Source organism: Rhinatrema bivittatum, chromosome 18 (genome assembly GCF_901001135.1).
Source record: "Rhinatrema bivittatum chromosome 18, aRhiBiv1.1, whole genome shotgun sequence".
In the NCBI taxonomy this organism is placed as follows: Eukaryota; Metazoa; Chordata; class Amphibia; order Gymnophiona; family Rhinatrematidae; genus Rhinatrema; species Rhinatrema bivittatum.
The window spans coordinates 59,719,470-59,732,814 of NC_042632.1; the positions used below are offsets into that span (position 1 = coordinate 59,719,470).

General features: G+C 47.1%; 1 protein-coding gene across 4 annotated transcripts in view; it reads right to left on the reverse strand.

Moving 5' to 3' along the window:
* The window catches only part of CDHR2 (cadherin related family member 2), an 87,494-nt gene that overhangs the window by 63,436 nt on the left and 10,713 nt on the right, over positions 1 to 13,345 (reverse strand). For 3 of the 4 annotated variants that reach the window (XM_029584068.1, XM_029584065.1, XM_029584066.1), the window contains one exon: positions 2,152 to 2,307. In XM_029584068.1, coding sequence (XP_029439928.1) covers positions 2,152 to 2,241 — 90 coding nt within the window. In that variant the 5' untranslated portion in view covers positions 2,242 to 2,307. Of the gene's footprint in view, positions 1 to 2,151; positions 2,308 to 13,345 lie in introns of those variants that run through there. The other variant, XM_029584067.1, reaches the window with a different exon arrangement.

Here is a 13,345-nt window from a genome sequence, read left to right on the forward strand (position 1 = left end):
TGAAGGGGTTAATAAACATGTGGATAAAGGTGAACCGGTAGATGTAGTGTATTTGGATTTTTAGAAGGCATTTGACAAAGTCCCTCATGAGAGGCTTTTAAGAAAACTAAAAGGTCATGGGATAGGAGGCGATGTCCTTTCATGGATTACAAACTGGCTAAAAGACAGGAAACAGAGAGTAGGATTGAATGGTCAATTTTCTCAGTGGAAAAGGGTAAACAGTGGAGTGCCTCAGGGATCTGTACTTGGGCCGGTGCTTTTCAATATATTTATAAATGATCAGGAAAGGAACATGACGAGTGAAGTTATCAAATTTGCAGAGGATACAAAATTGTTCAGAGTAGTTAAATCACAAGCAGATTGTGATACATTGCAGGAGGACCTTGTGGGACTGGAAAATTGGGCATCCAAATGGCAGATGAAATTTAATGTGGATAAGTGCAAGGTGTTGCATATAGGGAAAAATAACCCATGCTATAATTACACAATGTTGGGTTCCATATTAGGAGTTACCACCCAGGAAAAAGATCTAGGCATCATAGTGGATAATACTTTAAAATCGTTGGCTCAGTGTGCTGCAGCAGTCAAAAAAGCAAACAGAATGTTGGGAATTATTAGGAAAGGAATGGTTAATAGAACGGAAAATGTCATAATGCCTCTGTATCGCTCCATGGTGAGACCGCACCTTGAATACTGTGTACAATTCTTGTCACCGCATTTCAAAAAAGATATAATTGTGATGGAGAAGGTACAGAGAAGGGCAACCAAAATGATAAAGGGGATGGAACAGCTCCCCTATGAGGAAAGGCTGAAGAGGTTAGGGCTGTTCAGCTTTGAGAAGAGACAGCTGAGGGGGGGATATGATAGAGATGTTTAAGATCATGAGAGGTCTTGAACGGGTAGATGTGAATCGGTTATTTACTCTTTTGGATAATAGAAGGACTAGGGGGCACTCCATGAAGTTAGCAAGTAGCACATTTAAATCAAATCGAAGAAAATTATTTTTCACTTAATGCACAATTAAACTCTGGAATTTGTTGCCAGAGGATGTGGTTAGTGCAGTTAGTGTAGCTGGGTTTAAAAAAGGTTTGGATAAGTTCTTGGAGGAGAAGTCCATTACCTGCTATTAATCAAGTTTACTTAGGGAATAGCCACTGCTATTAATTGCATCAGTAGCATGGGGTCTTCTTAGTGTTTGGGTAATTGCCAGGTTCTTGTGGCCTGGTTTGGCCTCTGTTGGAAACAGGATGCTGGGCTTGATGGACCCTTGGTCTGACCCAGCATGGCAAGTTCTTATGTTCTTATGTAATTTGCTCCCTACAGAGGTCAGACTCACTGGCCTGTAGTTCCCAGCCTCCTCCTTACTTTCTCTTTTATGAATAAGAACCACATCTGCCCCTTTTCCAGACCTCTGGGACTACTCCAGACTCTAAGGAAGCACTGAAAAGGTCACCAGCGGAGCTGCCAGGACATCTCAAGTTCCCTCTGTACCCTTGGATGAATCCCATCTGGCCCCATCACTTTATCTACTTTCAGTTTAGCTCCTCACAAACACGCTGTTCTGAAAATCGATTGAGGTTTACCTCACTTCCAATCTTATTTCTGTTTGTTCCCTGTGGTTCTGCTCCAGGATCTTCCACAGTGAACACCGAACAGAAATATTTGTTTTGCAATTTTGCTTTTTCCTCATCAGCCTCTACCTGTTCCTCCCTTCACCTCTGAGTCTCACAATGCCACTTTGGCACTTCTATCACTTAACATATCTAAAGAAAGTCTTTCTCCCTGTTTTATCGTATTTGCTGTTTTCTTCTATTTGAATTTTCACATTCCTGACCACTTTCTCAGCTTCTCTTAATTTTTCCAGATCTTGTCGCCTGTCTTCCTCGTTCTACGATCTCTTGCAGTTTATGAACACGAACCTTTTCTCCTTTACCTTTTCAGCTACTTTTTTAGGAAAGCACAACAGACTTTTTCCTCTTCCCTTTATTTACTTACCTAAGAAAAGGATTAGTTGCTCATATGATGTCTCCTTTTAGTTTTGCCCACTGCCCTTCCGCTTCCCCTAGATTGTCCCATCCAGCTAGCGACTCCTTGAGGTAGATGGGTTTCCCTACCGCCCCCCAGCCCCCCATGGTGAAAGCGTATGCTTACCTGGATCATGGGAGTGTTGCTGGTACGTTCCAGTCTCCTACCAGGAAGAGGGATTTGCTTTAGACCTTTGTCTCTTCTGAGGTTATTCATATCTCAACAGTCTCTCCCCATCTCCGAGGCAGAGATCAATCATTAACTGCTCATGGCAGAAGGAATCTGAAGTAATAAACACAGAGCATTACTATGGCAATACCCCAATATTATTCATCACATTGTAGTGATAAGAAATAAGATAATAGGGAAAAAATCAAGTTTAAATCCATAAAGGTAAAGTAAGGGGGGAAGAGAGGAAAAAGGGAAGAAGTAGAGAAAGAGAAACACAAGAGGAAAAGTAGCCAAAGCAGGCCCGGATTCAGGCAATATCCAGGCCAAAGGGGGGCCTGCTCTCCGCTTGCTTGCTAGCCATGTGCTGGCACCGTGGGAAGCCCCACTGCAGCTTCCCATCCAGTAAAGCTCAGCAAAGATTGCTCCTGTGGCAAGAGAAAAAGCTTCCAGCATTTTGGGTTGTTCACAAAAAGTCCAGACTGTTTGTCCCACACTGTAAATAACTCCTTCGTCTTGCAAAAAAAAAAAGAATGCAAAGCCAAATGTATTTATTTAAAAAATGAATATACTGCATTATCCAAAAGTCCTAGGCAGTTTACAGACTAAAGCATGCTCAAAATCAAATTCACAAGGTAGCCCTTTGAGAAGTGCTTAAGAGATGTATGGTACATCCATACTAGCAGATTCAGGGGTCTGGGGTATCTCCCCAGAAAATTAATTTTTGTACTCCCAGAAAAGAGGTAACATACAGGTCCATAAACTTATCCAGCTAACTCTGCAACCTCACTGTAAAATATAGCGTTAATGGGATAACATTATCTAGGTAACTTCAGCTCAGCTCTACAGCAAGTTATATGGATAACTTATCTGGCTAACGTGATTTCTCCCCAAAATAAGAACATAAGAACTTGCCATGCTGGGTCAGACCAAGGGTCCATCAAGCCCAGCAACCTGTTTCCAACAGAGGCCAAACCAGGCCACAAGAACCTGGCAATTACAAACTCTAAGAAGATCCCATGTTACTGATGCAATTAATAGCAGTGGCTATTCCCTAAGTAAACTTGATTAATAGCCGTTGATGGACTTCTCCTCCAAGAACTTATCCAAACCTTTTTTGAACCCAGCTACACTAACTGCACTAACCACATCCTCTGGCAACAAATTCCAGAGCTTTATTGTGCATTGTGAAAAATAATTTTCTCCGATTAGTCTTAAATGTGCTACTTGCTAACTTCATGGAATGCCCCCTAGTCCTTCTATTATTCAAAAGTGTAAATAACTGAGTCACATCTACTAGAGATGTGAATCGTGTCCTCGATCGTCTTAACGATCGATTTCGGCTGGGAGGGGGAGGGAATCGTATTGTTGCCGTTTGGGTGTGTAAACTATCGTGAAAAATCGTTAAAATCGTGAGCCAGCACACTAAACCCCCCTAAAACCCATCCCGACCCTTTAAATTAAATCCCCCACCCTCCCGAACCCCCCCCCCCAAATGCTTTAAATTACCTGGGGATCCGGCGGTGGTCCAGAACGGCGGCGGTCCGGAACGGTCCCCTCAATAGAATCGTGTTGTCTTCAGCCGGCGCCATTTTTCAAAATGGCCGCCGCAAAATGGCGGCGGCCATAGACAAAAACGATTCGACGGAGGAGGTCGTTCTGGACCCCCGCTGGACTTTTGGCAAGTCTTGTGGGGGTCAGGAGGCCCCCCCAAGCTGGCCAAAAGTTTCCTGGGAGTCCAGCGGGGTTCCGGGAGCGATTTCTTGCCGCGAATCGTTTTCGTACGGAAAATGGCGCCGGCAGGAGATCGAGTGCAGGAGGTCGTTCAGCGGCGGTCCGGAACCCCCGCTGAACGACCTCCTGCAGTCGATCTCCTGCCGGTGCCATTTTCTGTACGGAAACGATTCGCGGCAAGAAATCGCTCCCGGAACCCCGCTGGACTCCCAGGAAACTTTTGGCCAGCTTGGGGGGGCCTCCTGACCCCCACAAGACTTGCCAAAAGTCCAGCGGGGGTCCAGAACGACCTCCTCCGTCGAATCGTTTTTGTCTATGGCCGCCGCCATTTTGCGGCGGCCATTTTGAAAAATGGCGCCAGCTGAAGACAACACGATTCTATTGAGGGGGCCGTTCCGGACCGCCGCCGTTCTGGACCACCGCCGGATCCCCAGGTAATTTAAAGCATTGGGGGGGGGGGTTCGGGAGGGTGGGGGATTTAATTTAAAGGGTCGGGGGTGGGTTTTAGTGTGCCGGTTTTCCTGCCCTCCCCCTTCCCCCGATTTACGATTTTTTAACGATAAATTGGGGGAATTGGTATTGTATCGTGGCCCTAACGATTTTTTGATGATTTAAAATATATCGGACGATATTTTAAATCGTCAAAAAACGATTCACATCCCTAACATCTACTCATTCAAGACCTGTCGATCTTAAAGACCTCTATCATATCCCCCCTCAGCCATCTCTTCTCCAAGCTGAACAGCCCTAACCTCTTCAGCCTTTCCTCATAGGGGAGCTGTTCCATCCCCTTTATCATTTTGGTCGCCCTTCTCTGTACCTTCTCCATCACAACTATATCATTTTTGAGATGCGGCGACCAGAATTGTACACAGTATTCAAGGTGCGGTCTCACCATGGAGCGATACAGAGGCATTATGACATTTTCCGTTTTATTAACCATTCCCTTCCTAATAATTCCTAACATTCTGTTTGCTTTTTTGACTGCTGCAGCACACTGAGCCAACAATTTTAAAGTATTATCCACTATGATGCCTAGATCTTTTTCCTAGGTGGTAGTTCCTAATATGGAAACTAACATCGTGTAACTATGGGTTATTTATCCCGATATGCAACACCTTGCACTTGTCCACATTAAATTTCATCTGCCATTTGGATGCCCAATCTTCCAGTCTTGCAAGGTCCTCCTGTAATGTATCACAATCCGCTTGAGATTTAACTGCTCTGAACAATTTTGTTTCATTTGCAAATTTGATTACCTCACTCGTCGTATTCCTTTCCAGATCATTTATAAATATATTGAAAAGCACCGGTCCAAGTACAGATCCCTGAGGCACTCCACTGTTTACCCTTTTCCATTGAGAAAATTGACCATTTAATCCTACTCTCTGTTTCCTGTCTTTTAACAAGTTTGTAATCTATGAAAGGACATCGCCTCCTATCCCATGACTTTTTAGTTTTCTTAAAAGATTGGGCATCCAAATGGCAGATAAATTTAATGTGGACAAGTGTAAGGTGATGCATAAAGGGAAAAATAACCCTTGTTGTTTATATATATATATATATATATATATAAAACAACCCGCCTCCAATTCCTTTAACAATGCTTCCATTTGGTACTGTAAATAATCACTAAGTTATTTATTTTATCCCCATACAGTTCTTTTACTCCTCCCCGTTCATCTTTTCTTCCTCTCCCAGTTTTTATACCTGCTTCCCCCTTGCACCAATTTAGTTCTACTGTTCGATGCACCCCTTGTTTCTATGTAAACCAGCATGATGTGACCTGGTCATGAATGCCGGTATATAAAAAAACCTAAATAAATAAATAAATAAAATAAAATAAATGAAGCCTAGTTTAGAGTGAGTGGAAGAGATGAAGTCATCAGAGTCTTGCCAGAGAAGGATTGCACTCATATGAAGCACTGTGGGTAGACACTGGACAATAGTGCTATTTGGGAAACCATGACCCTATAACCCCTACTCAGAATCTAGGTGGTAGGAGATCAAGTGGAGTATATTGGGGACTGGAGTCACTTTCCTGGATGGATCTATGGTGAGTGAAGACACTTGCCCCAATTGGTTAAAGTTAAAGGGGAGAGTATGTAAAGGAATGTCCCTTTACCCCTTCTTTAACATGTATCTAGCCTGGCCCACCTTAAAACTCAGCAGGATAAGAGGCTGACTCTGTGGGGAACAGGAGGCCCCACGTCTCCAGGAGAAGGCAGCTCCTGAAATATCCTTATTATGAGGTGCAGCTGGAAGTCCACGGGTTGTATGCTGGAAGGCTGGAGATTGTCTGCAGCCTACAAAGTTTACTCAACTATCCCACAGGTCATTTGGTCTTTATATCCCAATATTATTATGTTACTATGTTTCTTTGTAGATTTCAAAGAGGCAACTATGATTGGTTAATAAGTCTCACTAGTACTCAGTCCGTTGTCTGTTATTAGCTACAAGGTTGAATGGTATCATATCGCTTGGCTAATTCGGAAACAAAGATCTGTCATTCACCAGTTTGAATTTCAATATACTTATTTAAAATTATTTATATCTTGCACTTTCTCAAGAATCAAGGTGGGTAACAAATAATATTCATAAAATCATAACACATTACACGACATAAAAGACAAATGTTTGGCCCCAGAGGAAACATCCGATCTGTATGGATGCTGCCTATATCCCTGCTCCAATGTTGATCTTAGGGACTGCGTGCACATTGGTAGCCACAGATGTTCCATAATAGAGAAAGCTCCGTTGGAGGTTTCTGTCATGGAGCAAAAATCTGGAACATAGCACGGACCTGCAGGGACGAATTACTGCTCTGTGGATTAATGTGGCAATCTTGTATCTTATCCTCCAATACCCCAGAAGCCAATCAAGCACTGGAAGAACAGGGCTCACCGGATCAGCAGTTCTGGATGATCTGAAGTGCATGAATAGCATTTGCTGAACGTCCCAAATGTAATGAGCTAGCACAAAGTGCCTGGCACAGCTCGGCTAGTCTGCTCTATAATAGCCTGTGTGTACGTGCATGTCTATGTGCCTGTGCCTGCGTGTATGTGTATGTTTAGGGGAGTCTGCATGTGTGGTGGCCTCTGTCTGCCTTTGTGAGTACCTGTGCTCGTGTGTGTGTGTGTGTGTTTGGGGGAGCCTGTGTGTCTGCCCTTGCCTGTGTATGTAGGGATAACCTCAGCCTAGATGTGTGTGTGAGGGGGTCTGTGCCCTTGTGTGTATGTACGTGTGGGAGCCTGTGTGTGCACGTGTGGGAGCATGTGTGTACTTGCGTGTGTCTATGTGTGTGTGCCTATGCCTGCCTGTCCCTGTGTGTGGGAGCGTGAGAGACAGGGCTTTGCAGACAGAGTATATTAGTGAATATTACCCAGCATTGCTCGGGTTGTCTGATCAATACCAGCCTGTGTGTGTGTGTGTCTCACTACATGTGCATGCCTGTGTGTGTGCACATGACTGTGTGTATTTGCCACAGTGCTTTGCAGACAAAGCAGATTGACTTTCCACATTGCACCTTCCAATGTTCTAGGCATCACCTGGTGACCAACATGAGCAGCTGCCCGACACAAGCCTTTTGTATATTTATACATATATATTACAAGAATCCCGTCCTGATAGGAACTAGGACTTGAAATACGGATGAGAAATCATGAGGATTTAGTAGGAGTTTCAATCTGTGAAGCATTTTAGTTTTTTAAAAAAGGTTTTAACCACTGTCTTAATCTGACTCCTAGATTTTGGAGCCAATTACAACTGATATTTTACGCTTTCAAATCTGAATATTGATGGGAAATTTGCAGAGGAGTTTCTGTTCAGCATGATTACTTCTGTTTTATCAATAATCAAGCCCTCATCTCACTGAAGCTAGGCAGGTTGCACAGGCATTGGGACTTCCTTAAATTGTAAACCGCCCAGTTAAATAAGCAAGCCAGATGAGTGTGAGCAGCAGTGGGGACAGGATTATCTATCAGACAATGCTGATTACAGAACCAGGAGTACAAACTCTGGCCAAAGGTCAGAGCAAATCCACAATCAGGGCAGTGACGCCTCTGCTAGCAACGGAGGAAGGGAAGGCTCCCAGTGCACTGGGATGGGTTGTGGTCAAAGAAGGCAAACTAGGTGGTCACCTAGAGCAACATAATTTTGGGGGCAGCAAAATTCTACCAGCGTCTCAGAGACCTGCTGTGCTGGAGCCACTGCTGCCAAAGAAGGGAGCGCTGTGCTGGAGCCACTGCCAAAGAAGGGAGCGCTGTGCTGGAGCCACTGCCGCCAAAGAAGGGAGCGCTGTGCTAGAGCCACTGCCAAAGAAGGGAGCGCTGTGCTGGAGCCACTGCCGCCAAAGAAGGGAACGCTGTGCTGGAGCCACTGCCAAAGAAGGGAGCGCTGTGCTGGAGCCACTGCCACCAGTAGGAGGGAGCGCTGTGCTGGATCCACTGCCAAAAAAGGGAGCGCTGTGCTGGAGCCACTGCCAAAGAAGGGAGCATGTGCTGGAGCTACTGCCACCAGTAGGAGGGAGCACTGTGCTGGAGCCACTGCCGCCAAAGAAGGGAGCGCTGTGCTGGAGCCACTGCCAAAGAAGGGAGCGCTGTGCTGGAGCCACTGCCAAAGAAGGGAGTGCTGTGCTGGATCCACTGCCACCAGTAGGAGGGAGCACTGTGCTGGAGCCACTGCTGCCAAAGAAGGGAGCACTGTGCTGGAGCCACTGCCAAAGAAGGGAGCGCTGTGCTGGAGCCACTGCCACCAGTAGGAGGGAGCACTGTGCTGGAGCCACTGCCATCTGTAGGAGGGAGCGCTGTGCTGGAGCCACTGCCACCTGTAGGAGGGAGCGCTGTGCTGGAGCCACTGCCACCAGTAGGAGGGAGCACTGTGCTGGAACTGTCAGCAATAGGTAAATGGGAGGTAGGGGTGCATTACCGAAGGTTCACTTTAGGACGCCGAATACTGGCCCTGAGAAATGGGTGTGTGTGACAGAGACTGGTGCCTTCCTCCCTCCCTCCTGATCACAGATCTCCCCTTCCCAATTCAGGATCCAGTATTTTTTTCCTTCCTCAATCCTCCTTTCCTGTCCTCCTTCTGTTCCTGGATTCCACATCTCCTCCCCTTCTTCCATCCTTGATCCCTCTGTTCTTCTGCACTGAGATTCCTTTTCCAGGTCCCTATTCTAAGCTCCCTTTCTTCCCTGCCAAACACCAATAACTAAGGTTCTTTTCCTCCTAACAAAGACAAAAATAAATTATTTCCAGGCACTGAAAATATCAGATAAATGACTTTATTTATGTAAAGTAACATTAATCAGTATGCAAATGATTATGAACATATATGCAAATGTGCTCCAGACTGCAGAAGGCTTTTGGGCTTTGCTGAGATGACAGCAGATGTCCGCTTCCTCCTGACCTGCTCTCAGTCAATCTCCTGGGACCCACACAGAACCTGCGCTAGGCTAACCCGGTGCTCTGTGCAGAAAGTGCAATTGTTAGGAGCCCCTCCCTGGGCAGGAAGCCTAGCACAGCACTCCCTCATTCGGCAGTGGCAGTGGTGCCTGCACGGAACACCCCTCTCTGCACCCCCCCCCCCCCCCGCCCCACCTCCTCACCCTCCGTCCAGCACCAGTATCCTGCCCACAGTGCCCAGCATCCCCCTTTTTCTCACCTCGCCTCCTCCCTGCAGGGTGATCTTTCAGTTACCAGCACAGGCAAAGCCTCCTGCTGACAGACATCCTACAGAAAGGGGCTGCAGGGGTGCCTATGCAGCCACACCGTTCGCACACCCCAAAAGCCAGCCTTGGGCACACAAAAGCTAAGCGTATTCAATAAGACGGGTATCAGAAATGTAAAATGTGCTTAGATGCATAATTTATGGCATCTTGCCACACAATGGGCTGCAAGCAGAGTTATAATGGGAGCATTTACCAGCTCAAATGTAAATATATTGGCACAAACTCACAAAAGCCTGTTAAAGACTCAAACTGTGAATCCTAACACTCCCATTAACAGTGCTGAAGTTCAAACCCTATACCGAACTCTCAGCAACTTGGGGCCGAATTGAAAAAGTGTTGCTCATGCTAATAGGCCAAATATACGCGAGAATCTGGGCTGTGAGTGAGCGACACAGATTTTAAAAGCTGCTAATTATGGAGGTAATTTTCAAAGGAGTTGCAAGCATAAATGCAACAAACTATCGTAGCAATTTTCAAAAGCCCATTTGCTCGAGTAAAGAGCATGTACTCAAATAAAACCCAATTTTAAGCATGAAAATCAGACCCTATGCGTGTATATACACATGCGCGAGCTAAAATAAAGGGGACAGAAAATACCATGGCAAGCACACGATTCAAAATTGCAGCATATGCTCGCTCGTGTATGGGTGCCTGCATGCTGGTTTTAAAGTTACCATGAAGAAGTGTTAAAGCTTATTTCTCTCTTTATGGAAGTAATTGCTCTCGCATGTCAAGGTGGCATGAGACAATAGATTATTGTAGTGGAGTGACCCCATTTTCCCCCTTGTTGTATAGCCTGGTCCACCTTAAATCCCACAAAGAAACCTTGTTGGGACAGGAAGAGGTCTGAGGGTGGGACCAGCTGGGGAGCATAGGAGAGTAAGGCCAGCTGGGTTCAAGAGGCCCCCATGTCTCCAGGAGCGGCAGCTCCTATAAAGTGATTCTGTCCAAACCAGAAGGGAGTGTACACTCTCCAGAGGCAAGGCAGTCCAACCCTGTAACGGGCTGATACAGAAAAACCCGCGGGAGAGCCGGCGAGCGCCCAGGCCATTCTCCTGGGCGCACGATTCAGAAAAAAGAAATATGTAAATGAGGACCCGCGTTAAAAGGAGGCGCTAGGGACACTAGCTCATCCCTAGCGCCTCCTTTTTGACAGAAGCAGAGGCTGTCAGCAGGTTTGACGGCCGACGCTCAAATTTACTGGCGTCAGTTCTCGAGCCCGCTGACAGCCACGGGTTCGGAAAACGGATGCCAGCAAAATTGAGCATCTGTCTTCCAACCTGCGGGCCGTGGGCAGATTTTTAATTTTATTTTTTAATTTTTGATTTGTTTTTATTTTTGGGGCCTCCGACTTAATATTGCTATGATATTAAGTTGGAGAGTGTACAGAAAAGCAGTTTTTTCTGCTTCTGTGTACACTTTCCCGGTGCTGGCCGAAATTAACGCTTTAGTTTCAGGGGGGTTGGACGCACGTTTTCCAGCGCTATTACCCCTTACTGTATAAGGGGCAAAAATAGCGCATCGAAAACGTGCAGCCAAGCGTGGGCTAATGGTGCGCTCAGCCTGAGCGCACTTTATTGCATCGGCCCGTGAGTAAGTAAATACTGACAATGTTGATCTGTGTTGATTATACAAATAAAAGTTAAACCTGTTTTGAAGAAAAGCTGGAGTCAGTGGGGCTTTGTACCCCCAGCCAGGAAACACCACTCAGTCTCTCACAATTATGCATCTAAGCACATTATGCATTTCTAAATAAGCTTAGGTTTTGTGCATACCTCACATGTTTTTGGCTTTTTACCTTAGCAGAGATGTCTGCCTATGGTATTTGATTAGAATATCACTTTGAATTTGCGTGTCTATGCACGGGAAAGATAGTTTCTGCTTGCTTTGTGCTGCTGAGCAGAGGAGAAAGACGCATTTAGATGTGAAGCTGCACTATACCCTTTTCACCAGATGGTGGCGCTTGAACTGTGGGCTCTCCAGTGCAGATAGCACAGACTCAGACTGGGTTTCAACTGTTACTTGCTGATGCTGTTGCTATGGTTTAAATGATCAAAGGAAAGAAAAATTAGCAGGGGTGATTTTAAATTTCCATCATAAAATTTCCATCATAAAGTTCTTTAATGAATATTGAAATTTCTTGGAAATCAGCCCCTGCCAGAAGAGAGAGAGAGAGAGAGATTGATTGTTTTAGCACTGGAATAGCAGGGGGTGCTACAGGGCAGGAGTGAGGTGCATTGGTAGAGCTGTGTGTGAGGGTCTCAGTACTGGAATAGCAGGGGGTGCTGCAGGGCAGGAGTGAGGTGCATTGGCAGAGCTGTGTGTGGGGTCTCAGTACTGGAATAGCAGGAGGTGCTGCAGGGCAGGAGTGAGGTGCATTGGCAGAGCTGTGTGTGAGGGTCTCAGTACTGGAATAGCAGGGGGTGCTGCAGGGCAGGAGTGAGGTGCATTGGCAGAGCTGTGTGTGGGGGGTCTCAGTACTGGAATAGCAGGGGGTGCTGCGGGGCAGGAGTGAGGTGCATTGGCAGAGCTGTGTGTGGGGTCTCAGTACTGGAATAGCAGGGGGTGCTGCGGGGCAGGAGTGAGGTGCATTGGCAGAGCTGTGTGTGGGGTCTCAGTACTGGAATAGCAGGAGGTGCTGCAGGGCAGGAGTGAGGTGCATTGGGAGACCTGTGTGTGAGGGTCTCAGTACTGGAATAGCAGGGGATGCTGCAGGGCAGGAGTGAGGTGCATTGGTAGAGCTGTGTGTGGGGTCTCAGTACTGGAATAGCAGGGGTGCGGCAGGACAGGAGTGAGGTGCATTGGCAGAGCTGTGTGGGGGGGTCTCAGTACTGGAATAGCAGGAGGTGCTGCAGGGCAGGAGGGAGGTGCATTGGCAGAGCTGTATGGGGGGTCTCAGTACTGGAATAGCAGGAGGTGCTGCAGGGCAGGAGTGAGGTGCATTGGCAGAGCTGTGTGTGGGGTCTCAGTACTGGAATAGCAGGAGGTGCTGCAGGGCAGGAGTGAGGTGCATTGGTAGAGCTGTGTGTGAGGGTCTCAGTACTGGAATAGCAGGGGGTGCTGCAGGGCAGGAGTGAGGTGCATTGGTAGAGCTGTGTGTGAGGGTCTCAGTACTGGAATAGCAGGGGGTGCTGCAGGGCAGGAGTGAGGTGCATTGGCAGAGCTGTGTGTGTGTGTGGGGGTCTCAGTACTGGAATAGCAGGGGTGCTGCAGGGCAGGAGTGAGGTGCATTGGCAGAGCTGTGTGTGAGGGTCTCAGTACTGGAATAGCAGGGGGTGCTGCAGGGCAGGAGTGAGGTGCATTGGTAGAGCTGTGTGGGGGGGTCTCAGTACTGGAATAGCAGGAGGTGCTGCAGGGCAGGAGTGAGGTGCATTGGTAGAGCTGTGTGTGAGGGTCTCAGTACTGGAATAGCAGGGGGTGCTGCAGGGCAGGAGTGAGGTGCATTGGTAGAGCTGTGTGTGAGGGTCTCAGTACTGGAATAGCAGGGGGTGCTGCAGGGCAGGAGTGAGGTGCATTGGCAGAGCTGTGTGTGTGTGTGGGGGTCTCAGTACTGGAATAGCAGGGGTGCTGCAGGGCAGGAGTGAGGTGCATTGGCAGAGCTGTGTGTGAGGGTCTCAGTACTGGAATAGCAGGGGGTGCTGCAGGGCAGGAGTGAGGTGCATTGGTAGAGCTGTGTGTGAGGGTCTCAGT